At 49.6% G+C, this 25,581-nt stretch overlaps 1 protein-coding gene across 3 annotated transcripts in view; it reads left to right on the top strand.

The window, feature by feature from the left end:
- Positions 1 to 274: 274 nt before the first annotated feature.
- The window catches only part of TUNAR (transmembrane neural differentiation associated intracellular calcium regulator), a 49,462-nt gene continuing 24,155 nt past the window's right edge, over positions 275 to 25,581 (top strand). For 2 of the 3 annotated variants that reach the window (XR_012416095.1, XM_045396936.2), the window contains exons 1-2: positions 275 to 545; positions 814 to 1,131. Coding sequence is in view for 1 of the 3 variants with exons in the window: in XM_045396936.2 (XP_045252871.2) it covers positions 1,120 to 1,131 (12 nt within the window). In the remaining 2 variants the exon portion in view is untranslated. Of the gene's footprint in view, positions 546 to 813; positions 1,132 to 10,873; positions 13,639 to 25,581 lie in introns of those variants that run through there. The other variant, XR_012416096.1, reaches the window with a different exon arrangement.

Below are 25,581 nucleotides of genomic sequence, written 5' to 3' on the forward strand. Positions count from 1 at the left end.
GGGGACCGGAGCACTTAGTGCCTCCCTCCGTTCCCCCGCCCCGCGCAGGCCTCCCATCCTCCAGGGCCAGGCGGAGGCCACGTCTTTCCCGGGCCCCCTCCCCATCGCGGAGAGGGAGGCGGAGGGAGGAGCTCGGCCCGCAGCCGCCAGCCCTCTCGGCACTGGAGCTCCCCCTCCCCTCCTTCCCCGCCCCTCGGCTGCCGCAGCCCGGCTCGTCGCGCGCGTCAGCGTGGGCTCCCCGGAGCGAGTCGCTAGGTAACGGGGCTGGCTCCGCAGACCCGGGGCCGGGGAAGCCCGCGCGCGTTGTCAGCAGCGGCGCCTTGGGGCGGGGGGCGCACAGATCCTCCCCCATCCCGGCCTGCAGAACCCCGCTCGCGCGCAGCCCCCGCGCAGGATGCCTTAACCCGCGGCGATCGCTGCCGCTGAGGTGTCCCTCCCCAGCAGAGACCCCGACGCAGCCAGCCCCTTCCTCCTTCCCCGCAGGTGCGCACTGCTCTGCGTGCGGCCGGGTGGGCGTCCCGCCGCTGCGGTCGCGGTAGCCGCTGGTAAGCTGCGCTCTGGGGCTGGGGCAGGAAGCAGGTGGCGCTCGAAGAGCAGGGCAGCTTCGGCCACCGCGGCCGCCAGACCGGCCATGTGCTAAAGTTTCTGGGGCTCAGCGCCCCACTGGGCGCGCAGCGCGGGGCGCAGAGGCGCGGTGGGTGGGGCAGCACGGTCCTCCTGGCGCCCGCCCGCCCCCGGCCCCCGCGGGGCGCAGCTCTGCGTGTTCTCATGCTGACTCTTGCTCTCTCTTTCCCTCCGCGCTGCCTCCCCGAGATCCTCCCTCCGAGCCCCGGCGCGGGGCATGAGGAGCCCCCGGGTGCCGCCCAGAGACCAGCCGGCTGCGCGCACACCTCGCCAGCGGCAGACTGGGACATGAGCAGCGCGCACAGGGTCCCGCGCCCGGCGGCCAGCCCCATCCGGCGGCGGCCCGCGGGTCAACGCTGCCCGGGAGAATGAGGCAGGAGCGGGCGGCAGCCTCCTTTTTTTCCTCCTCTTCGCCTTCCTGCGGCTCCGGCGCTCCGGACCCGGGCCGAGCTTTGGCTCTGCTGCGTGCCCCGCGCGCCCCTCAACCGGCTCCGGATGCGCTTCTCGGTAAGCCAGGCCCACCGCCTCGCGAACAATGCTCCCTCTGGAGGGCCCGGAGGCCGCCTCCGGGCCCCTGTCCTACCCTCCTTCCCTACTTAGAGCCTGGAAACATTCGGGGCTTCCGATTGAATCCTTCAGTTTCCCGTGCCCGAAACCCCGCCTGGAGGCTGAACTGCCGGGGCAGACCTGGTGCTTTCCTCTGCCTTCTGGAGAAAGATGCGGGCTTGACATGCAGGCTGGAGACCTGTCTGGTCTAGATAATGGCATGTGTATGCAGCTGGGTTCAGACTTAGCATTTGCGGGCAACAACTCTTACTTAGTGGGTGTCCAGGCCGTGCCGGGCAGTGCGCCTCAAAACCGCTCTGGGAAATAGGTTCCTGTTTCTCCTTGGCCCCGATGAGAAACTGAGGCTCAGAGAGGTTGAATGACTTAATCAAGGTCACAAGGTTAGGAAGTGGGAGACCAGGATTGGAAACCAGGGTACTCTACTTCCCTGCCAGACTGTTCCCTTTGTAACAAACACACCTGTCTCATTTCTTCTACTGACTGCTTCCGTCTCAAGAGTCATTGCATGTGTGTGAAAATACTTGCTCCAATGAGCATCTGTTCTGATGAAACAAATTGCCGGTAGCATGCACTTTTTGTTTATCCTGCCATCACGTTGCTGCCAACCCCTAATGTGTACTCCAAGTGTAAAGCTGGGGTTCTGTTTTCCCAGTCCTCTTGAAGGATGGAAAGGACAGTGGTTCCTCCTGTGTGCCCAGCACATGCTAGGCCTCAGAACTGCATCCTAAACCTTTCCCTGGGGGCAGGGCTCATCAAGGTTACCTGCCCCTGGTTTTGTAAATCTTGGAGATGGTTACTTAACAGGAGCGGAGGCTGATCCCAGACGGCCACTGTGCAGGGGCTGGCCCAGTGTTGGCCCATATTTGCCAGCCCTCAGTGTCAGCAGAACTTCACACTTCTGAGCCCAAAAGAAAAGGAGTTTTAATGCAGATCCGATGCCTGATGCATGCCCCCAGTTCTCTGGCTTGCCACTGTTAACTGTTTGCTTAAGTGCATTTAGTTCAGTCCTGAAGTGGGAAGCCACATGGAATCAATTGGTCCTGGTCTGAGGGGCTTGTTCCAATGGTGGAGTCATAGTGTTGAGCTCAGCTGTCTACACGTACATTTGTGTTGGTGCAGAGCAAGTCCCTTAGCAGTAGAGGCCTCTGTGTCTCGGTTAGTAAAGAGCAAAGCAACTGTGGACTGACCGGCCCCTCAGACCCCCTTCAACTAAGTGATTCTATGAGTGAAAGAACTAATAAGTTCCAGGCTTGAACTACGGTGTCTTAGTCCAGTGATTTGGACAAACGTTCTACACTGAATGGGTTGTTGATTTCCAAGAAGAGTACATGGTTTCCAGGGAGCTGCGAGATTCAGGTTCAGACCCAAAGAGGTGAAGCTGAAGCTGTGCCTAATAGATTATTTATTGGGCTAACACATAGTGGCTATAAAATGTTCCAAGCTACCAGATTGGGGTTATGGGACAGGTTGGGCCTTTCAGTAGGAGAGATGACATTAACTCCTAAGAACTGATGACATACAATGCATTAACAAGATGCCCAGCAGGCTAGAAAGCAGCAAGCTGGTGAGCTTTTCCTGCCCCTCCCAAAAAGAATCAATCTTATTTGCATAGGTAAAACATTCCCAACGCAAACTATTACTGCAAATAAATAAAGTGATTTTTTTTTAGACTCTCCCAACTCCATTGTTTGCTGAGTATATTAGCCATGCCTGGAGCCTGCCTGAGCTTGGCTGTAGAGGGGCTGGGACAGGGAAGGTGGGCCACAAGGGTGTTCAGACTCTGAGTTAGTTTTTGGCTGTGGGTTAGAGCTAAATCCATCACTTTGACCTATGGGCTGTTAATGGGGTTGTCATGGGTCTTTTTAAGATGTGGATTAATGAACCTCTTAAAGTGTTGCCGAATCCCAAATGAAACGGGCGTGTCCCACCTTTTTCCCAGAAACTCAGCTCTCAGCGGGTTTTGTGACTGTTTTAAATTCACAAAACCAGAGCAAAGCTTTCATTTTTGACAGGCTCATACGGTCTGCAAAGGAAAAATAATGCATCTTGTGTGGGGATATTAATCTCCTAGCATTGTGTGTTTTAGCTTCTCATGATTAACTGGTAAGGTTTTGAATAAAAATGAATGCAGAGAAACAATCTTCATTAAGTTGCTTTTGAAAATGCTGAGGTAATTATGAAATAACGATTTTTGTGTCATAGATTGTACTACTCAGAGCCAAAGCTGGATTACATCACAAAACATTACTCTTGCTACTGATATTTATTTTTTAATTCATTCGTTTTCTCCTATTTTTTGCTTTTTTTCTCCCAATGTGAAAATAAGCAATCAAGAATAAATTTTTCCTTTCCAGTTTTTCTTTGTCTTAAACCCAGGGTTTTTTTTTTTTTTTTTTTTTTTTTTTTTCTGTGAGATCCCTAAAGCTGAACTCTGCCACACTATGCATATAATGGCCTCATGTTAAAATATGTTTTAAGGGCCTCGGATTTCTTTTGGGAGAACAAGAGGGTTATGTGTAATAAGTAAGTAACAACGATGAGACGATGAGACGTTTCCCTTGTTTGCTTACTATTCTAAGTCAGGGGTTAAGACCATGCCCTCATGATTGCAGCAGCCACACTTAGCATCCTGAGGACACAGCCCGAGTGCTGTGGCATTTCTACCTCAGTGAAGATGCACAGCTGGACTGATCGGAGTGTGGAGGAAAAGAACAGCTTCCAAAGGCCAGGAAACCTGGGATTTATTCCTGACTCAGTTGTTAATTGGCTTTGTGGCCATGGACAAATTATTTCAATTTGCCAGATCTGGGTTTATATATATGCAATGGGTGTGTACGTTTGCATGTATATGTGTGTGTATTGGTACCAGACGTCACCCTCCAACTCTAAGTTTGAAGAATCCTCAAAATTTGGAGATAGCTGGTTATTAATAGCTCCAGAATGCTCTGTACTTTAAGGTTACATAACATCCCAATTAGATATTCTTATAAACAATAAGAAATTGGTGATTATCGAAGATATGCTGTTTATTACCCTAAGTGGAGACTCCACACCCTGAATGTGTGAAGGAGGATGGAGCTTTGATCTTAAAGGTGATTATGCCGGCTTCCCTATCAGAGTCCCCTTGCATGGTAGAGGCTCAGCACAAATCTGAGAGCACTAGAATGAGCCTGACTGTCTCTAGGATCCATGTGGCAGAAGATGCAAGAACCATTATGTAATTTGGGTCAATGGAGTAAGAAGACTATGACATTCTATCTGTGTAGCTTTAGGGTTCAGGAGACTTGAAGATTTCGCCTCAATCTCGGGCTGTTCCTGGAAGGTAAGGAGGGGAAGTATGGAATTACTGTTTGCAGTTGTTTTGAAAATGGAGAGTGCTTTAGTTAGAGCCTTGAACTCAGCTGAAGCTGGGAAATGGTGAGGAAGAAGTGTCTATTTGGCTGGTATTTTTGCCAGGTTTTGTGTGCAGGCTTCCTTGTAACATCTAAGAAAGTGTGTTGTCTGAGGTCAGTCTCCCTGGCGAAGCTGCAGTCATTTTCAGATAGAGAGGGCACGAGAAAGGAGCCACCAGCCCTTAAACATTTTGTCCTTGCAACTCTGCAAAGTAGATATTATGAACCCCGTGTTCTAGATGAGGAACCCAGGCTCAGAGAGCTGAAGTGTCTTTCTCAGTCTCTAATAATTATCGAATGGCAGAACCAAGCAATGTTTTAAATGGACTCTGCTGGGGTTTAAATCAATCCGTGCTGGACCTCATTTCCGCTGTTGCTGCAGTGTGTCTGTCTGGCAACCAAATTGTGTCCTTCCTCCCCAGTTTCTAGATAACCATGGCACTAAAAAAAAGCATGCAGATGATTTGACAGAAGTAACATATAGAGGTGATTTTGCTGTCAATAAACCTCTAAATTCACCAGGATTTTTGTTAGTATATTAGATTTCTTGTAACTACACGATGTCAAACGTATCCATTTCCAGAAAGATCCCTAAATAAGCCAAGTGTAACCCTAAAAGGGTTAGTGCTGGTGATTCTTTGGGAAAAGCTAAAAGAATTCCTCTGTGTCCCACACTCATCCCCCTGGGGTTCTGTGGGAAGTGAACACGAACTGACATATGCAACCTCAGTCTGAGAAGTTGTCGCTAGGCTGCACCTCCTGAAAAAGGGACACAATAAAAGTTATGTAACAGAAGCTTTCAAAAGAACTGCTTCTCCTCCTCCAGGATGCCCATGAGTTAATCCTCCCCCAAACAACAGACTAGAGAAGGTATTCAGAGGAACATATGTAAGACCTTCACGGTTCACCTGCAGCTCTTAGGAGTTTCTGGGACTCGGGAGGAAAGGTAGGTGTCAAAGAACTTTTCACATTACGGAGTAGAGGTGCTGTCGTAGCTGATATTGGGGACGGCCTTCGGAAGGTCACCCATGTGAGTATAGCAGCTGCTGTTCTTCGTTGTAAGTGTGTAGAGCTGGCCAAGCATCCACCATTCCCAGGACTGGAGATTCCAGGGTCCTGTCTGTAACACTCAATTTACAAAGAGCAAAGGAAAATCCCTGAAATACTCTGTCGTCCCATCGCGTGGCTTTACATTCTGGTAATGATACTCAGGCTGAGTTTCTTCACCAGCAGTTGAAAATGCTTCCATCTCTGACGCTGGCCTTGCCTGTGTCATGCGAGTGACATCTTCACCAATAGACCCCTCCTTCATCTTCCTTGGATCACTGAGCTACTTATATGGCAAAAGCTTCAAGTTTCTTGATAGGTGCTGAATGAGGAAAAGCAGACAGAATGAGTTAGAAAGCTTGACTATGCTTCATCTACAATCTGCAAAATACTGACCACATCTCAGCAGTCAGCACAAATTTTTGATTTGGTAAATGAGGAATAACATTGCGTGTCCTCAGTGTGGCCTGTGGAATCTGCATCTTCTGCCCCCAAACTTTGAGAGAACAGGTGCCCCGTGGCTTCAGCTTTGGGCTAGATTTCTAATATGTGTAGTTATTAAAAAGTAGAAAATGCAAGAGTAGCTTTGCAGAGTCACCAGAGAGGATAAGATAAGAAGACAGAGAAGTTCACGGCCTCTGATACGTGATTACTGCAAACACTTATTCGGGGCATGATAGTAGAAACGATTTCACACTTGTTTCCAGCAACAAGAATCACAGGATACATTCACTAAGAAATTTAGGTGTGTTTCCTGTTGTCTTTGTATGTGGCTTATGTCAAGTGCAGATGGCACTTCGTGTGGTTAAAAACCTCCACCTTCCCAAGTCCTTCGGGGTGGCTGAGAAAGGCTAGGCTAAATGCCTTGGTGGACCCGAATTTTTGAAGCCTGAATCCCAAGGTCAGGTGGTGGTCTTGGTGAGGGTCAATGTATTTCCAGGTGCTTCTGTTTCTTAATAATCTATGATGAGCTGCTGTATGTACCTCATTTAGCATCACCGAGCAAAAGAGCAAACAGAGAATGCCCAGGGCATTTTCCCAGCCTGCCACGTTTCTCCGCCTCTATCTGCTAATATGGTCTCGGGATCCCGATCCGCTTCTTGATTCTTTTAATTCAGAAAATGGATGATAACGACAGTCATTTTTTAATGATCAATATTGATAAGTCTTTTTTATATATATATATATATATATATATATATATTTTTTTTTTTTTTTTTTTTTTTTTTTTTTTGAGACGGAGTCTCGCTCTGTCGCCCAGGCCTGGAGTGCAGTGGCCGGATCTCAGCTCACTGCAAGCTCCGCCTCCCGGGTTTACGCCATTCTCCTGCCTCAGCCTCCCGAGTAGCTGGGACTACAGGCGCCCGCCACCTCGCCTGGCTAATTTTTTGTATTTTTTAGTAGAGACGGGGTTTCACTGTGTTAGCCAGGATGGTCTCGATCTCCTGACCTCGTGATCTGCCCGTCTCGGCCTCCCAAAGTGCTGGGATTACAGGCTTGAGCCACCGCGCCCGGCCAAGCCATTTTTAAATAAAGTGAATGCCCCCGGAGAGCATCACGTGCAAGTTTAAAATGATTTATGAATGGATACAGTATCCTTGCTCAGAGGGCTTTATTGAATACTTCTAAAACAGTACGCCCAGTTTTGCAGTGTTAAGTCTAAAGGTAGAAGTGAAAGCCACATCCTGTGTTCTTCATCTGAAAAGGAGGAGTGGAAAAATACACCCAACTTCTGAAAGGGAATGTTGAGACTGTTCCACTATCACTTTTACTGACAAGATAACGTTGCTTTGGTCTGAAACTTCTCTGTAGATGCAGCTTCTACACCAGGGCTGGTTGTCCTCGAGTCTGTTTGAGGACATCCCTGTGGCGGTTGAGAGTGGCTCTGTCCATCTGTGCAGGCATGGAGCCATCTCCTCCACAGAGCATGCGTCTCTCTGGTCCTGTCTGATTACCAGGATCCACCCCACACACACACCATCATTCTTTCCTCAGTCAGGGGCAACGGTTTAACAAACAGTTATGGAGCACTAGCTCTGGTCGAGGCACTGCTGGGCATTGAGGCTGCCGTGGTGGACACAGACAGCTGTAGTGTGTCATAGGCTGCTACTGTCATAGGCTGCTAGAGGGGCGTCACCCTCTGCCCTTTTTAAGGGGTCTGTTCAGAATCTGGAGGACTTAGCTGTTGCAGACTTGGAGGCACATGAGGGCTGGTGGGGAGAGCCCAGGCTGGGAGGAGGTGGCCTTCTCTCTCCTCTCACCTTGGTGCCTAGGGCCAAGCCACCCCCCACCTCTGACCCTTCTCTGGTTTTAAGTGCAAAGATTGGGCCACTGTAGGTTTTTTCCAAGTGTGATCCAGGTACCACTTCCGTGGAAACACCAGGTGAGCTTATTAAAACGCGTACGGGTGGACCTTGCTGCAGACTTGCTGAATTAGAACTCCTGGGGATGGGGGGCTCAGAATCTATACTTTTAACACACTTCCAGGTCACTCTCATCTTGGGCGGGCACAGTGGTGTTTGAGAATCACTGGTTCTCACAGGTGGCGGATCAGTAATGCCCCTCCCTGCTCTAAAGGACTCAGAATGCGGCACTCACCCCCATGCTGGCCATTCTTCCCACCTTCACCCACCGCTGTGCTGTCCGAGTCCCTTGACCCTCTTCACTGTGCTTGCCGCTCCTCCTCCTCTGCGCACTACAGTTTGCTTCCCATATGGTAGCCAGAATGGGCCTTTTAAAGGATCTCATTTCTCCTCGACTGGGAGAGCTTCAGTGCCCCCTGTGCCCAATAGCCAGGGACCTTAAGGTGACCCTCAGGGCCCTGCATGATCTGGCCCTCCATCTCACCTCCTCACCCACCACCTGCCCCCTTGCCTCCCTCTTCGTGCCACAGTGCTAGAACCCACCCTATTGCCAGGCGTTCACTCCGAGGAGCCACAGGACCTGGGGACTGGCAAGGCAGGGTGCCAGCCCCAGTAGGTGGGGCACAGCGCTGTGAAGCTCTGTTTTCCGTCCCGCCACCACGCTGAAAACCCCTGCAGACTGACACTCTTAAGCCCAATTGGGCAGATCTGTTTCTGGGCCTGCCCACCACCATAGTAAAAACAAATTTCAAAGCAGCTCTTTAATTCTGGGCACCGTGTTACAGGGTGACTCATCATGGGACTGCATTGTCCAAGTGGCTCTAGAACTTTTTTTCAGAGGAAGTTTCTGGGTATAGACTGCAGCCCTCTTGGGCTGAACTGTTAACTCAGCCACTTTTGATCCCAGGGCCCTGTCATCCCTCCTTCTCTTCTTTCCACAAATATTCACAAGACACCTGCTACATCCAGGCACTGCGGTCCCCGCAATATGTGTCTGCGTGGTTGTATCTCCGACTGCCGCTCTTGCTTACAGATGAAATGATGTGGTCTGGAAAGTATTTCTCTGGCCTTTTTTTCCCCTCCTACCGAGAAATAGTTGCTCTGGCCTGTGTATCAACAGTAGCCCTTTTGGGGCCTAGGTTAAGCAAACTGCACTCGAAAGTATCAGTCCCTTGGCAACTAGGAGGGAAAGATGGACTGTGTTGTGAGATTCCCCTCCGAGGCGAGCTGAGCGCGACACTGGAAGATCTGTGGGGTCTCTCAGCTGGGACGCATGCTCAGCGTGTGGGGCCGGGGCTTGGTTTTCTGAAAGCCAGCCTGCCCAGCAGTGCAGACGAGTGAAAAAGGCCAGGACAACTTCAGACCCTTTTGGGTCTGACGTTGCAGATGCTTTACCTTGAATCGTAAGGAGGGAAGCATTTTCATTCTCAGCATCATTCTTCTTTGGGATGCTTTCTGTGGACACGTTGACCAAGCGTTCACTGAGAGGCCATTAGCAAAGTGGGGTGGAGGATGAAGGTAGAGATGTTCCCTGCCTTTTATGGATTCAGAGACAGTTGGGGAAAACGTGCTACGTAACTACCTGTAGCCAATTAGAGTGATTGACATGTTCCGAGAAGGCAGAGATGGGAAAGATGGGTTTGGCCAGGGGAGGGTGGAGGCGTTCAACTGGAGTCTTGGGAGATGAGAAGGAATTTCTTGAGCAGAGATGAGCGGGAAAGGCACTCTAGGTAGGAGGGCAAGTGTGAGCAGAAGCACAGAGGCCTGTTTATCAGGGAGAGGGGACTGTGTTGTAGGTCTGTAGAGTCAGGCTGAGGCCATGAGGCAGAGACAAGGCTGGGTCACTCCTGCTTAGATGGGAGTGGGTCTTGAATGCTAGATTAAGGAGGGTTCCACGTCTTACAGGTGACAGGGAGCTGTGGGAGGGATTTGACTGAGGATTCGCATTAAAAAGATAGCTGGTAGCCCTGTGTATGACCTCCCATACCCTCTATATTATAGGATAGTGAAGATGTGTAAAATCTTCAAGAAGAAATACTATGCGGGAACAAGCATGGTTGTCCCTGGTGTAACCTCAGGCACCGTTTCTCTGATTGCAATGTCTTTGCTTGTCTGTATCTATTGACTGATCCTCTGGGCCCTGCTGCCCAGACCCCAACTCTGCCAACTCTGCTGAGGCTCGGAAGGAAAGCAAGGTAGCCGCTGGCTTCAGCACTTGCTGCCCCGCCATCGTGGACTCTAGCCAACAGGAAATGGAGCGGGCAGTGTCCCAGCCTGATTCACCGAGCCGTGGGTCTCCCTGTGCCTCTGCAAATACATTCAGGCTGCTCCTGGCCTAAAAACAATGCTCCCAGACTTACATCCACAGCTGAGAGAATCCAGGGCACACATTGGCCGGCCAGCTTCCCTGAGCTTCCCCCAGCAGTGGGCTCAGTGGGTGGGAAAGGGGGTCACAGTCAGGAATTAAGGCATGTGCCACTCAGTGACCATTTGCTTTAAAATCCACATGCTTGGCAGGGCTGGTGACTTTTGCAGAGCTGGCTGGACAAAGGGAACATGAAGAAGGGAAGAGTGTCTCAGGGTCATGGGTGGTTATACTACCCTTGACCTTCCCTTTCTTATTGCTAAGGAGGAGAGAGAGAAAAAGAGAAAAAGCATGTTCCACAAGCCGGTGGGCAAATTCTTAGCTGGTTTCTGTGGAGTGTGGGCCTGGCAGAGAGCCCTCTTCATTACTGGCTGACTGCCAGATGGTGCCAAGGGCATGGCATCCTGGGCAGTCAGCCTCCTGGTGAAGATTGCCACCCTCTGGAGGGTTCCTCACCCCAGGATGTGGGCCTGGGAAGGGAATGCAGCTCCACCCTCCATGGGTCCCATTTACAGGTCAACAAATTGAGGCCAAGAGAAGCAAAGTGGAATTGTGGCCGAGCAGGACATCAAATCTTCCTGGAGTCGGTCATGATCCTTGAGGCCAGCCAATGTCCAGTGCCCACTGCTGGCAGAGTCCACCTGGAAATGGAAAGTTTGTCTTCACACTGCCTTGCTGCCCACCACGCACGGAGGACGTGGCTTTCTCCTTGTTCATCTGTCTTCCCTCTTGGAACCCAGGCCCAGAGCCATGGGGCTGGGCAAGAACCCTAGATGTCTGGCCCTTTGTTTGTTTCTTGGTTTCTGAAGCTTGTGTGGAAGTTGAATGCAAGCAGAGAAAGGAATTCAGTAGCAAGTTATCAGAGCAGATTAGAATGGTTGTCAGGATCTGGGCATGGAAGTCGATGGGGCTGAGTTCTCTGTTTGGAGCTCTAAGGCTCCTGAAATGCAGCATCAGGTGCTGGGAAAGCCTTTCATCCTGGTTCTCAGAGCCCCTGGTGCACACTTACATACATACATAAGTTTAACCCAAACCATCTCGTGAGATCATCGTCGCTGGCTCCATCTCCTTCTCTCAACTATCTATTCCCTGGATCCTCAGTACCTGGGGCGAACCTTGCTTGGCACCTGGAAGTTACTCCTGGCCTGTTAGTGACCGGACGGAGCATGCATTGTGCAAAGGGATTTGTGCAGCGGTCAGTCTGGCTGAGCTTTTGGGGCAGCCTGGCGCTCCTGACTGTTTCTCACCTTACCAAGTAGGTTCTCCTAAATGCATGAGAAGCTGATGACAACTCTGCTGGCTGACTTCAAAACAGTAAAACCTTCAGGGCTTTATTAGGCAGATCTATAAGTACAGTTCCTGCTCATAAAATGCATCCATCACAGCCCCGTGGAACATAAAGGAATTGTTTGCAAACTTTCCCAGGTTATTACCCCCAAACTTAGTAAATATATGTATTGGATAAATAATCTTGGGAGGCCCATAAATTATTGCAGTTTCGGACAGAACTAATCTACCTGCTGGCACATTTCATAGGTTTCACCACCTTATTGACTCTCATTTTAATGAAAGAGGAGAGCAAAGCTATGAAAACTATCCTCTTGGGTTAGGGACCCGACCAGATGATGGATGACAAAACAGTGTAGAAAATGTATGAGTTCTGTGTGGTTATTCAGGGTAATTATTATTAAGACATTTTGAGCATCTGACCTCAGTTCCTTTTGTTTTCCTGGGCAAGGACCTAGTACCTCCCAGATTCTGCTGCACTTGGCTGGCGACTCTCTGTGCCTACAGTCTCACCATTGGAATGGCAGTTCTTCAACAGGATTTTGATGGCTGTCACAGTCACTTTGGGGAACATGCACCTTTTATTTGAAGCTGTTCTTTGAGTCAGATTGTGAGGCACTGGACAGACCTGGATTGAAATCTGAGCTTATCCTCTAACTCCCTGTATGATTCTTGGACAATTTGCTTCAGCCTTTGTGAGTCCTATTTTCTCTTCTGAAAAATGGGCATAATAACAACAATTAATGGTAATCCCAGCTTTGATTAATGTTTACTGGGTGCTTACTGGGGTGGGGACCCTGTGCAACAGGTCCTTTCCATGAACTCGTTCACTGAATGTGTACAACAGCTTGATAAAGGAGTTACTTTTATTATTCCCATTTTACAGATGAAAATACTAAGCCCTCGAGTATGTATTGGTGCATACGAAAACATCTCAGATAGTGGTTTTGAACATGGGTAATCACTTATTTCGCTCAGCTAGGTGACCTTGCTGCGGGGCTCGTGTGAGGTTGCAGTCAGACTGGCTGGGCTGGAATCACCTGCGAGGCTTCCTCACTCGAATGTCTGGCACCTGAGCGAGAAGGGGGGCACAGCCTAAGGGTGGGAGTGGGGAGGCTGGCACAGCTGAGACTCTCCATCGTTCTGTGGACGCTCCGTGTGGCTGGGTAGCTGTACTGCCTACCTGTAGCCTAGGGCTCCATTGCCCCAAGAGAGAGCAGGCAGTTGTAGGAAGTGGGGGTGTCTGTATCCTCTTTGGTGATCGAGCCTCACAAGTCACATAGTATCACTTCTGGCGTGTCCTTAGAAGCAAGTCCCTAAGGCCAGCCCATATTCAAGGGGATGGGGGGCAGTTAGACTCCATCCTCTGATGGGAGGGGTGCCGAAGGGTGGCAGTATGTTTTCAGCCACCACGGAGTGCTCAGGTGCCTTACACAAGGTAGACCATTGCAAGGCAGCACACTGGGGTTTCGGATCCTGAGCACGGCCGTCACCCCCCTGCAGTGTAAAGTGTGAAGCACCACAGGCCCCGTGAAATGGGACCTCTGTAAGCATGTGAGCTGTTTCCCCTTCCGATGTCCTTTCTGAAGAAGGAAGCAGAGCTGTGTGCGAGTCCAGCTGCGGCTCCTCAGCTTCAAAGAGGCCCTTGGTACCAACCCTTGGGGCAGACCATCTCCCCTCCCCTGCTGTCCCTGGCCTCCCTTCTCTTCACCCGGAGCCACCTTCTCACTTTCCTGGGTCCTGGGCAATTCTGTTTTCATGGGCCTCTTCCTCCATAAAAAGAAAAATTAAAACTTATTTCTTAGGACTGAGCTGATATTAAAGATGAACATATTAATGTTATATATTAAAACATTTTCTTCTACCCAGAAGTTCGTTGTTTTCCTTCTGATTTTAAATTGGAACATTTCTGTGGGCCCTGGGCACTGTGCCTGCTGCATCTGAAGGAGAATTTGGCTTGCCCTTCCCCCTCCACCCCTCCCCGCCTCCTCTCCCTCCCCCTCCTCATCTTCCGCCTCCACTATTAACTTTTCCGCTGGACCACCACTTAGTAGGCTGCTCTCCTCTCCTACACTGTGAACTTTCAGGTTCTTCGAACCCTGGGCAAGCCCCGTGACTGGGAGCTGACTGTTCCCGGTAACTCTGGCTTTCCTGTTTCCTGGTCCTTCACCAAGGGTAGACTTCCCTTGTGAGGAGGAACTTAAGCAGGAACTCATCTTCCCTGTAAGCCCACGGAGCTGTCACCCCCGTCTGGCTTCTGGCTGGACTCTCAAAGCAGAGCACCGGAAGGGCCTCCCTTCCTGTGCACCTGCAGGGGTGGTGGCAGCGCAGAGATGGCTGCTCTCCTGGCTCTTGTGTCTGACGCCCCAGCCAGCCCATCCATCCATGAATCCTCCACTCAACCATTTAGGAAACAGCTTTTTACTGGTGAGCATTTCATGAGGCCTATCTTGTCTCCTTCCTCATGAAATTTAGAGGGACACAAAGAAAAAAAAACAAACAGAAAACCTGACAAATGATTCTAAGCAATGGGAGATGTTTTTCCCCAAGGAGTGGGGTCTCACTCTGTTGCCCAGGCTGGAGGGCAGTGGCTATTCACAGGCGCAACCATTGCACACTAGAGCCTTGAATTCCTAGGCTCAAGCAATTCTCCTTTTTTAGCTTCTCAGCGATGGGAGATTTTTTGTAAGAAATTGGCATTTCATGGAAATTGAAGCAAGAAATGCATTCTGGCTTCATGAAGGAGAAATGAAGCCATCAGTGACCAGGATGTCTTCCTTCCTCTCTGTCTGGAGCCCCAGGTCTCACCATCTAGTACCCTTTGTCTCTAACTTTCCTTTTCAACTTTGGGTTTTTCTGCTTGTCCTCTGAGCATATGGCCAAACAATGGTCACCCTAATATGGCAGCCCCAACCCTACATTTGTGTGGCCTTAAAGCTCACTCCGTCTCCCCGGGGCCTAAATTCCCAGGAGAGAAGTAGAGTGGCCTGGCTTGGTGAGGAGCCCTCTGCTCTAAACAGCTGTGGCTGGGAGGTGGTGTCACATGGTAGGGAAAGCTGTCCCTCGAGGCTGTCACTGGGATAGGTTCCCCAGGTAGGGTGTGCAGGAGGGGAGAGAGAAATAGCGCGTTCCCCACGCCTTTGCCTCAAAACCAGTTCCTGGTTTAGGGTAGTGGTTGCCAGCCTTTTGATGTCCACAGAAGAGGATATTTGTTTAGTTGGGAAATTGGTATAAGATTGCCCAGTTTTAATCTGCCGTCTCTCATCAGCATGTGATAAATAATTTAGAAAACAGGAAGATCTTAATATTAGAATTGTAAAAGTGTTTTAAATTTATTCATTAATCAAATTAATCAAGTGTAATTAAATTAATCAGAGTGTATTGTTCTTGGTTTTCCCATGTCACCACTAACAGCTGAGACTTTGGTCATAGAGCTGAACCGGTCTGTGGGCTTACACCGGGCCCCACAGCACTCGGAGTCCTCAGAGATCATTTTAAACAATAATAATGCAACCCAGACAGGAGCAAAAAGAGTCGACCTGTGTCTGGAGCCTGCTGAAGTTGGGGGACAGGGAAGCGACATGATCTAGTCTGTGATTTAGAAAGAGCCCTTCAGCCATGGGGAGGTTGAACTAACATTCACAAATTAGAAATCTGTGCTGGCAAACGCTTTTAAATAGGGCAAATGTTTGGCATAGGCAGACACACTCAAAGTGACTGATTTCTGAAAGTGCATCCCCGTTCAGAAGCTAGAGCCAAGGTCCCACCTCCTCGGGGGTTTTCCCTGGAGCTTGAAAGGAACCTGTCACTTGCCCACCTCCGAGTCTGAAGACACAGACTGGCGGCAGTCGTGTTCATGACGTCACCTTTGACGGTTGATTCCTTTTTTGGAGAAAACCACTGGCTTTTGGAATAATTTTCACCCTCTCTCCGCAAGAGCCCTGCGATTCATGTAAGTTCTGTTTATAAAGCCCCTTCATGGGCACAGGTCAAATTTAACAAGTGTGGAATAGGTGGGCAAGGCTTACTGGCCCAAAATGGCAGATGAGGAAAAAGGCTCAGACTCCCTCAGGAGGCTGCCCAGGGCCACACAGCTCCTAAAAGATGGAGCAGGAATTGGACCAGAGTCTCTGCCACCAAGTTCATCTCCCTATTACTATACACTCGCTACACATGCCGCTGAGAGGCTGTCCCTGATCTTGGCTCTGTTGTCTCTTATGTGTCCTAGCTGGGTGCTTAGTCTCCTAGGGTTGCCATAACAATACCAAAAGCTGGGTGGATGAAGACAACAGAAATGTATGGCCTTGTAGTTCTGGAGATGGGAAGCCTGAAGTCCATGTGTCAGCAGGGCTGTGCTCCATCAGAAAGCTCCAGGGGAGGGTCCCTGTCTCTTCCTGGTTGCTGGTGCTTGCCCACAATCCTTGGCATTCTTGGCTTGTAGCTGCACCACTCCAGCCTCTGCCCCTGTCTTCGCATGACCTTCTCCCTGTGTGTCTATTTGTCTGTGTCCAAATCCTCTTTTTCTCTTATGAAGATATTAGTCATTGGGTTTACTCACCCTGACTCATGTGACTAGATTTTAACTTTGCATCAGCAAAGATGCCATTTCCAAATGAAGTCACAGGTACTAGCGGTTAGGACTTGAGCATATCTTTTTGGGGGACACAGGTCCCCTATGACACTGAGACACTGCCAGGGGGCCCGTAGTGGACCATGCTCTTACCCAGAAAGTTCTGTGCCTGGTCAGTGTTCTTCCCTCCCTGGGTTCTCCTCAGTCCCCTGCTCAGGCCCATGAGATGCTTCCAGTAGGGGCTGTGCTCATGAGTCCCTCTGCCAGGAGGGGCATGAAGTCAGCTGCTGCCAGCCTGGGGACGGGTTGTGCCGCTTTCGCATCTGTTTGAGATGCTGCCAGTGCGTGGCCTCAGTGAGTGGGTGGCAGTGCAAGCACAGTGTGTGTTCCGGGGAGCGGGGCCACCTCTGGCTGGAGGTGTCAACTTCCTCAGGGCTCCTGGCAGCACCTGGTGCATTACTGGTCAGGGTATCATTTTGACCTCAGGGTGGCCGAGGAAGCTATGTTTAGGGAAGTGACATGGAGCTTAGACATTCGAGCTGGCCTGGTTCTTTTTCCCCCACCAGATGACAAGCGTCTCTAGGGCAGGGATGCCTGGCCATCTCTATGTCCCCTCCAGCAGTTTCAGGCTCATGGGAGCTGCCATGTTTCTGCAGCTTTAGTCCCACATTGCTGTGACCCTGTGAGGCTCCCCTGGGCAAGTCTCTTCACTCTCTGAGCACCCTGCAGGGCTGCTGTGGGCTTCCATGAGATGATGCATATTAAAACCATGCACGACTTGAAAGGCCTCCAAGTCCGCAGCTTTCCTTATTATCTGGGAGATGCCTCAGGACGAAGTGGCAGGACCTGATTGAAGAATACGGTTGAAGACAGCACCTCGATATGTCTGGTGGTGCAGGGATAGGTGGCCTTGTAGCCCCAGTGAGAGCCACTTATAGGAAAAGGTGGTAGATTTGGGCAAGGAGGTGGCCCCTCCAAAAACTTGTTGCAGTTTCAAGTGAATTTCTGAAGACACGTCAAGTTTTAGGTGTGCTGAGTCTGCAGTGACCATGGCCAATGGGATGGGAAAATTTTCTCACTAGAGACCAGTGAGAGGGAACATGGACTCTCCAGAGAGTTTCATGAGCGTCCCTGCCAAGGACTAGTGGAAACCCAAGCGGGTGAGGACAAGGATAGTGGGAGAGGTGGGAGGCCACCTGGGATCTTGGAAAAGAGGAAGCTTCCTTTTGGCAGCATGGGAAGCAGCCTGGGAAAGTCCGGGTTGCAGGATGGGAATCCAGGGTTTTAGCAGACAGGAACCTGGAGCAACCTGGCTGGGCAGTGCTGTCAGCAGACCTAAGAATATTGACTGCTTGGCCTGTAAAGGAAAAGTCTGTTGCAAAGTGGAATTGAAAATGGCCAGAAGCCAACGGGGAAGGGGCCGCCCTCACTCCTTATGGCTCTGAGGGGTTGGGTCTGTCCTCAAGTCCTGTGTGTGGCCCTGATTCCTAAAGCTACCTGGCTGCTCCCTGAGAGCAGGAGCTGCTTTCTGAAAGACCATGGATCCTCCCCCACCCCCGCCACCCCCGGCAAGCAGCCAGCGGAGTGCCAGGGGCATAGCACGTGCTCAGTTAACGAGAACCGACAAGGCCCGTTGCCAGAGGCGGCTTTTGCTCCGCTGCTGGAGTTCTCAACCCAACTGTGTATGAGAATAACCTTTCCAGGAGCATTTGAAAAGTACTCATGCCCGGGCCTCCTCACTCTGTATTAATGTTGCAGTTGGTCTGAGCTGGAGCCTGGCACCAGGCATTTTCAAAGCTGCGCATGGATGCTGCATTCATTATTAAGATTCACCACCAGCTCCGAATTGTGGCTGCACTATGTGGGCACGTGCCCGGTCTTTCTGGGCCTGTTCAGTCATTTGCAAATAGCCTTGCAGAAATATACATGGTGGGTCCCATGTGTGCCTGGCACGCAGAGGCACCCTGGCTAATGCTGATTCAGAGTCGCAAGACGATTTTACCCTGTTTTGGAGGGTAGCTGCCCTGTGGAGATGACTGCTCAGGGAAGCTGGCAGCTTTCCAGAAGAGAGAAGAGGAGCAACCATTGCCGATTGGATCATCCAAGCTGGGGTAGCATCTGTCTGGCTTTGAGCACTGGTTTAAGGTGAGCGTTAAGGTCCCGTGGGATGTCAAGAGTGTTTGAGGAGAAAGAACGCATCTTCTTGGTCTAGGTCGCCTTTCAATGAAAAAATGCCATTTTGTCAGAAATTCCGCTCTTGGGGGATCAGGCCGTGCATTTGATGTTAACGAGTTCTCGTTGAACACACGCTATGTGCTGCATCTGTGCAAGGGCTTGGGGACCCCTAAATGAATTTGACAAATTAGACAAAGTCATGCCCTGTTGGAGCCCAGCGGCTTTCGGGTCCCCCTTCCCCAGGCACCTTAACCCAGGACAGCCACACTAGCAGGAGGAGGGTGGGGAGGGAGAGATTCACACATGAGGGTCAGGATTTGAAACGCTGATGAAGAACGGGGTTTGCGGGGCCCTTGTCAACAGTTCTGCTCGTTGAAACATTTTTTTTCTTGGTATAAACTGTTGCCAATCGACTGAGAAAGGTGATTTGGAACCAGGCCCATGACCTTCTGCAGGTGCTGAGCTGTAGGGTCTATAGATTGTTGGGATGTTACATAAAACAAAAAGCCCCTAAGGCCATGCCTGGAAGAGCAGGCTTTCCCACAGGTCAGCCTCCTTCTCTGCATATTGCAGAGCTTCAAGAGATCTTAAAAGAAAGGACTCTTTTAAGCAAGGGTCAGATGGGATAAGGATGACGCACAGCGAAGGTGTAGATGCGGTTGCAGTGAAAGAGAGAGTGAGGACCCAGAGACCTCCTGTCCTCAGCCACAGGCGGCTTCCTCTTGGAGTCCGCGGCACGTGCATATTGGTGCTGGGCATCCCAGCCACACGCTCCTGCTGGGCACCACCTCTCTCCTGGTGATAGGTTGGAGCTGAGGGCACAGAAATGGCCAAGGCAGGGAGTCAAGCCAGACAGCCAGCATCTCCAGAGAATGGTGACAGATGCTGTCTGCCAGGTAAGTGCGGGAAGTGCAGAACCAGCCTTGAAGCTGGACGAGGGTCATACAAGGTGTCCCAGAGAGGGGACATCTGAGCTGCATCCTAAAGGAAGAGTAGCAGTTAGCCATGTGCAGAAGGGTAGTCTAGGCAGGAAGAACAGATGTGTCTAACCCAGGAGGACAGCATGGGCCAGTGGGAGGAGAGCATGGGCCAGTGGGAAGGGCAGGAAGCTAGGACTGGGCAAGATAGAAAGATGTGCCTGCTGGTTTGATAGGGTGAGGGAAGTGTGGGGCCCCATTTTAGCTCAGTAGTCAAAGACCTGAGTTCCAGCAAAGCACACATGTGTGCATGTTCTTAGAGTGTGTGTGTGGTGTGTGTGTGTATGTGTGTGTGCATGCATGGGAGGAAAGGGAGTGGAGAGTTGTCAAATGAGGCAAGCCAAAACCCAGGCAGTGGGATGGTCATGTTAACATCTTTTACAAGGGAGTTCCCGACACATCCTCCAGGATCATGGTTCACTCATCCTCACATTGCTGCAAAGCGGGAATTTTACCAATTATTTAAAGCCCTTCCAAGGGCTTCCAGGGTCTCTGATCTTCCTGGCATAACTGTCTGGCATCTCCCTCACCCTCAGTGCCCTGTGCCCCAGACCTCGGGAACATGTTTCAGGCCCAGTTTTTTCTTCCTTTGAGCCATGGCACGTGCTGTTGCTTCCACTGGAACACTCTCCCACTTCTGTTCCTCCTTCAGATCTTAACCCGCAGTTGCAGTCTCTCTGACCCTGGTCCCTCCCACTGCAGGCTGTGCTCCTGTGTCTCTGGGCTGCTCCACCACACAGTGCCTGCCCATCATAGCATCCACCACCAGGTGGCCTTTTCCTTGGTAGGTTCCTTACAAGCATGCAACATGCTTTGTGCACCTCTCAAATCTTCAACACCTTGCGTGGTACCTGGCCCCAGGTGGGCACTTGGTCGCGTATTTGTTAAATTATTGAATCCTTTAGAAAGCCCAAGCTCAGCAAGGTTAAGAAACGTTTCTGTCAGTGAATAACAGAGTGGATGTTCTTGCTGTTCCCACTCCTGTGCACCTCTCACTGCACCTACCCAGTTGCTGCCTTTCCTACCGATCTCAACGATTATGCAGTCAGCTGTGGGGAAATGGGGCTGAGAGTCCAGTCTTCTAGAAGGTGGAGTGAACCAGGCAGGGTGTCAGTGTTCAGGCTCAGTGGGGAAACTGAGGCAGAACCCCAGAAATAGAGATTGGGCCGTTCCAGCTAAGTAGGGGGAGTGCAGAGACATGACCCTGTACCCACTGGAGACTTCATTTGTGGCAACAAGACTCACTGCAGCCCCACCTCCTAGAGCAAAGCACCTCCGGCCCCGTTTTGCGTGGAATAAAGCTGGGACTTCCATGAAGGGACTGGGCCAGATGTGACGGGCCAGCCAGGAGCTGCACCACACCCTCTGGAACTCTAGAGGCCATTCCAAGCCTCACTTGTTTTTCTTTTTGCAAAAACAGAAGCAGAAAGCCTCTGCTCTGTTTGCCTTACTCTGCAAATAAAAATGGAATCGAGAGAGTAGCAGTTTGAATCCCACTTGCAAGCAGTTTGTAAAAAGTGCCCAGGTGCCCCAAAAGGTGGAAACATTTATTTTCCATTTGCAAAAAATAACACTTTGTTATGTCGATATCATGCGGCAGTAGAGTACTCTGCAGTTTGCAATTTGGGAGTGCAAAGGGCAGGGTCTCCTTGCAGGCCTGGCTCTGGGAAGTCTCCTCATCACAGCCCTCTGTGTTTTCCATGACACTCTCCAGCTCCCAGAGCGGGCTGCCTTGCCTGCTTAGCGGGCTCTAAAGTCGTACTTTACAGTTCATGCCGTGATTCGGGCTTGCGTTGGAATTTGTTCTTTCAGATAGCTCTGTTTGGCATATCTTTTTATTTCACAGTAAAACCATTTTTAAAAATTAACGTGCACATTGTCAGAAATCAAATTGTATAGGCGAGTGTATCATGAAAGCCCTGACAAATCCTGAATGCTTGCTTTGTGCCAGGCACTGTTCTGGGGATGTTTTTCCTGTAAACTCATTTAATCCTCATCACAACCTTGTCCCCACTTTGTGTGATCCAGGATTTGCATCCAGACAGCGCATTGATCGTCTTTGGACCCCAGTCGTGGACTTCCTGATGTGGAAGAGGAAGCCATGCCATACTACTGGCTCTTTCTCCTCCTCTCAGTTTCATCCGTGCTTATTAAATTGCTTCTATCTGTTGCTTTTTAATCTTTAGATACATTTTTCTCCAGCACCCTTGCACAGTGCGTCCGTCTCCTTTTTTCATAAGGTGAGGTTGTTAATCCATATTGTTTCTTTTGTCTTTCCTCTCAAGCTTCGGTGCCACCCACCTACTACCTTCAGGCTGACATTCCTTCAAGGTTGCTGAAGTTTGCATCCCATCCTGAACACTCTAGCATATGCGTTGCCCATAGCTTGACTCTGAATGTTGAGAACAGTAGGTGACATTGCTATAATTATTGCTACATTAGAGATGTCTAATGCTGGGTTAGCTCATGCGCTGGGATGACCTTTTCTTCTCCAGAGATCAGTGTCAGAACCCCTAGACCACTCAAAGCAGAATGGCCCAGAACAGACTCGAGTGGGTTCTCCCGCCTACACAATGTCAGTTGCTTGGAAACATGCCAAATTGTAGTTTGCTTCATCTTTGGATCATGACTTCATTGTGCAGGATATTTTTTCTGGGATTTCTGGTTGCCTTTCTTTTTTTTCTTCTTGCTTTATATGCCTTTTTCATACTCTCCCTTTTTTCATACCGTCTGTTCCATTGAGTCTTTCCCCATTGTTTTTGTTTTGTTTTGTTTTGTTTATTTCTGGAGAGCTAACCCCTCTCAGGATGCTCACCCCTCCTCTACCCAGGGTACTGTATCCTCTCCAAGGCTGCTGCCCCCAGGTCATCTTGGGCTCGCCATCATTGCTTTCCTGGGTTGGAGGCTCTGTTTGCTCAAGTTACTTCCTTAGAAAAGGTACATGGAAAGTAAACTGCCTGAAAATGTCTGTATTTCATGCTCATACTGAGGGTCGATTTCCAGGTTCTAAATCATTTGCCTTTAGAATTTTGAAGACTTTAGAGTTTCCCTTTTTTCATTTGCCGATGAGAAGTCTGATTCTTGGTTCTTATCGATTATTTATTTTCTGCTTTTCTCGTCCAGAAGATGTTAAGAATTCTTCTTCATTCATGGGGAATTCTTCTTCATTCATGGGGTTCATGTATTACATGAGGATAGTCTCCAGGGTGGGTCTTCATTTATTCATTGTTCTGGTCATCCAGTGGACTCCTTTCATCTGAAAGCCCCCGTCCTTCAGCTCTGGGAGATTCTAATGGAACTGATTGTTTAAAAATCTTCATTCGTTTCTCATTCTCCACATCTGAGCCTCTTACTTGTCAGCTCTAAAATCTTCCAGAATGGGATTGTATTCTTCTACATTTTTCTCATTTCTTTGCCTTTTTACTCTTTATTCTAGATTTTGTTGACTTCATTTTCCAGTTTGTCATTTTGTTTTTTTTTTAACTTTTAAAAAACATGTTGGCACTAACATTTTTAACTTCTGAGAGCTTTTTCTTGTCTCTGATCATTTCTTTTCCTAGAATCTATTTTTGTTTATAGATACTAGGACACTGAGTGCTGGAATAGTAATTAGAGCATTTTGTTTGTTTGTTTGCTTTAGTCCATGAATTATTTCTGTCTCCTCTGTGGTCAGTTTTTGATTGTTTTGACCCTGCTCTTCCTGCTGCTCACTTTCTCATGTGCCTTTTCGTTCTGAGTTGAAAAAAGTCTAGCAGCTCTTGTGAGATTTGGCCAATGAGTAAACAGGCTGAGAAAGACTGGGTAACTGACCAGGGTCACCCAGGTAGAAATGTGTAGCTGGTAACCAAACCCCAGTCTTCTGATTTCTACTCTGCTTCCCTTCCCCCCAAAACTTGATTGATTTCAAGTAGATTTGAGGCCAAGACTTATCCCACTTTGCTGATTGCATGGAGGCCGGCATCTCTTGGTAACTGGGGCTGTGGAAGAAGCTGACTTTCCCATCACTGGTCTGTGACTCATCCGTGGTATGCTGGAGGCCCCAGGAGCTCTGTGGTTGTCAGGAGACCATGCAGCCACATCTGGAATGGTTGGTAGCTTCTCACTGGCCTGATGTCCTTTGTCAAAGATGAGGCCCCAGAATCCACTCCCAGGTATCCCACAGCCCCCACAAAAAGCTCAGGCTTCTCCCTCTCAGAACAGGAGACCTGTGCTCTGAGATGGGGACCACAGTGGAGCAGCACCCACTAGAAGGACTCCTGGGTCCCCGAGGCTTGGTTAGAAGTAAATCTTCACCTGCATGCGGAAGAATTCAAGGGGGTGTTTGACTGCAGGCAGGCTGCATGTCTTAGTCCATTTGGGCTGCTATAACAAAATAGCATGAATTGAGTGGTTTCTAAACTACACACATTTATTTCTCACAGTTCTGGAAGCTGGGGATTCCAAGATCAAGTTGCCAGTAGATTGAGTGCCTGGAGAGGGCCCGCTCCATGGTTTGCAGATGACCTTCTTCATGCTGCCTCCTCGCCTCTAGTGGAGGGAGATGTGGAGAGCTGTCTGGGGTCCCTTTTATAAGGACATTAATTCTATTCATGAGGGCTCCACCCTCATGACCTAATCTCATTCCAAAGGCCCTACTTCCTAATACCATCACCTTGAAGGTGAAGATTTCAACATATGAATTTTGGGAGGACACATTTAGATCACAGCAGTGCAAAATTAGGAAAATGTGAAAGAAACCATTAAACCATAGATACTTTAGCTCATGTCACCCTCCTCTTCTGCTCCTGCGACTTTCTCCTATAGAATATTCCGACTTGCAGAGAGAAACAGTGAAATCATTCAAAGGAATTTCTCGGCCCTCCAGCTTTGGGATGCTCCTTAGATCACATGGAATCTGAGACTGAACCATTTATTGGGAGCTTTTCTTTATTCCTTTATTTTTTTTTCATTTATTCAGCAGATGTATATGAAATCTTCCTGTAAGCATAAAATGGTGCTTAAATACAAGAGGTGAGAAGGGTGCAGAGTCAATTAAGACGCGGTGTCTGTCCTCAAGGGCCCTGCAGCTCAGAGGGAGAGACAAACGTGTGAACAGGTGCACTGCGAGGCGGAGGGAAGGCTGCACTGCTGAGAGGTACAGTTAGTGGGCTGCGTGATTGCGGGGAAAGGAGTGATGAATTGTGCTCAGGGGAACTGAGGCAGACTGGTGCAGAGACGGCACCAGGGCCAGGCTGGACAGAAATTTGAGTGTTATTAGATGGAACCAGTAAAGGGGGCAAGGCATGGTTTGAACAAGAGCCAGGGGTCAGAGGCTCACAAGTGCCAGGCCTGTCCCAGGGCTGCTGGCCCCCGTTGGTGGGAGACCAGGGCAGCAAAGGACTTGGCCATGTGAAGATTTGGGTTTCTTGTCTGGTGAGGGCACAGTGCCTCCTTCTTAGGTCTGTGCTGGGGAGTACTGGGGCAGGAGGTGGGCTCCATACTGGTTGCATAGTAAGCCTTAATCCAAGTTAGCTGTCATTGCTTATGACAAGGTGGCCAACAGTTCCACCTGGCCTTGGAGTGCATACTAGTTTGGAGAGCAAGTGGTGCCGGGTTTCAAAGAACATTAAAAACAGTTCATGGCAAAAGGGGAGAAGCAGATGCCCTTAGAAGGGGTGCAGCCACCTTCTCCACATTGCCATTTTGTGGACAGGGAAACAGAGGCTCGTAAAGGAAAGATGTAGCCCATTTATGTGCAGTGAGACAGGACTGAAGGCATGTGGTTTATAGATGCCTTTTGCTTCTTTTTTGTTTATTTAGTTGGGTAGTTATTTTGCTCCCTTTACCTATTTTTTAAGAGCATATTTTTCCCTGCTTTTTAGTTTCAGTACTCATGTATAGATTTCTTTCTTTTATTTTCTAGCATAATGTTTGAGATGGGTAAGAGACAGTCCAGGCAATAGCTTCAGAAGGTGTGTGTTTAACAGGGAAGCAAGCAAGTGCTGTTGTCTGGCTCGGCGTAAGAGCTTTCTGACCAGCAGAGCTGACAGGAGCCATTGCTTATGGACTGCTTTGGGAGGTGATTCATGCAGCCCCGGAAATGCTCAAGCAGAAATCTGGGCAACCATCTGGTGAAACTAGTAGAGAAGGGAATGAGGGTTCAATGAGTGGTCAGACTGGAAAAGCCTGAACATTCTCTTCCTCCCCAGAGAGTTGGGGGCCAGGGATTCTGCTC

This window comes from Macaca fascicularis, chromosome 7, assembly GCF_037993035.2.
Source record: "Macaca fascicularis isolate 582-1 chromosome 7, T2T-MFA8v1.1".
Classification (NCBI taxonomy): Eukaryota; Metazoa; Chordata; class Mammalia; order Primates; family Cercopithecidae; genus Macaca; species Macaca fascicularis.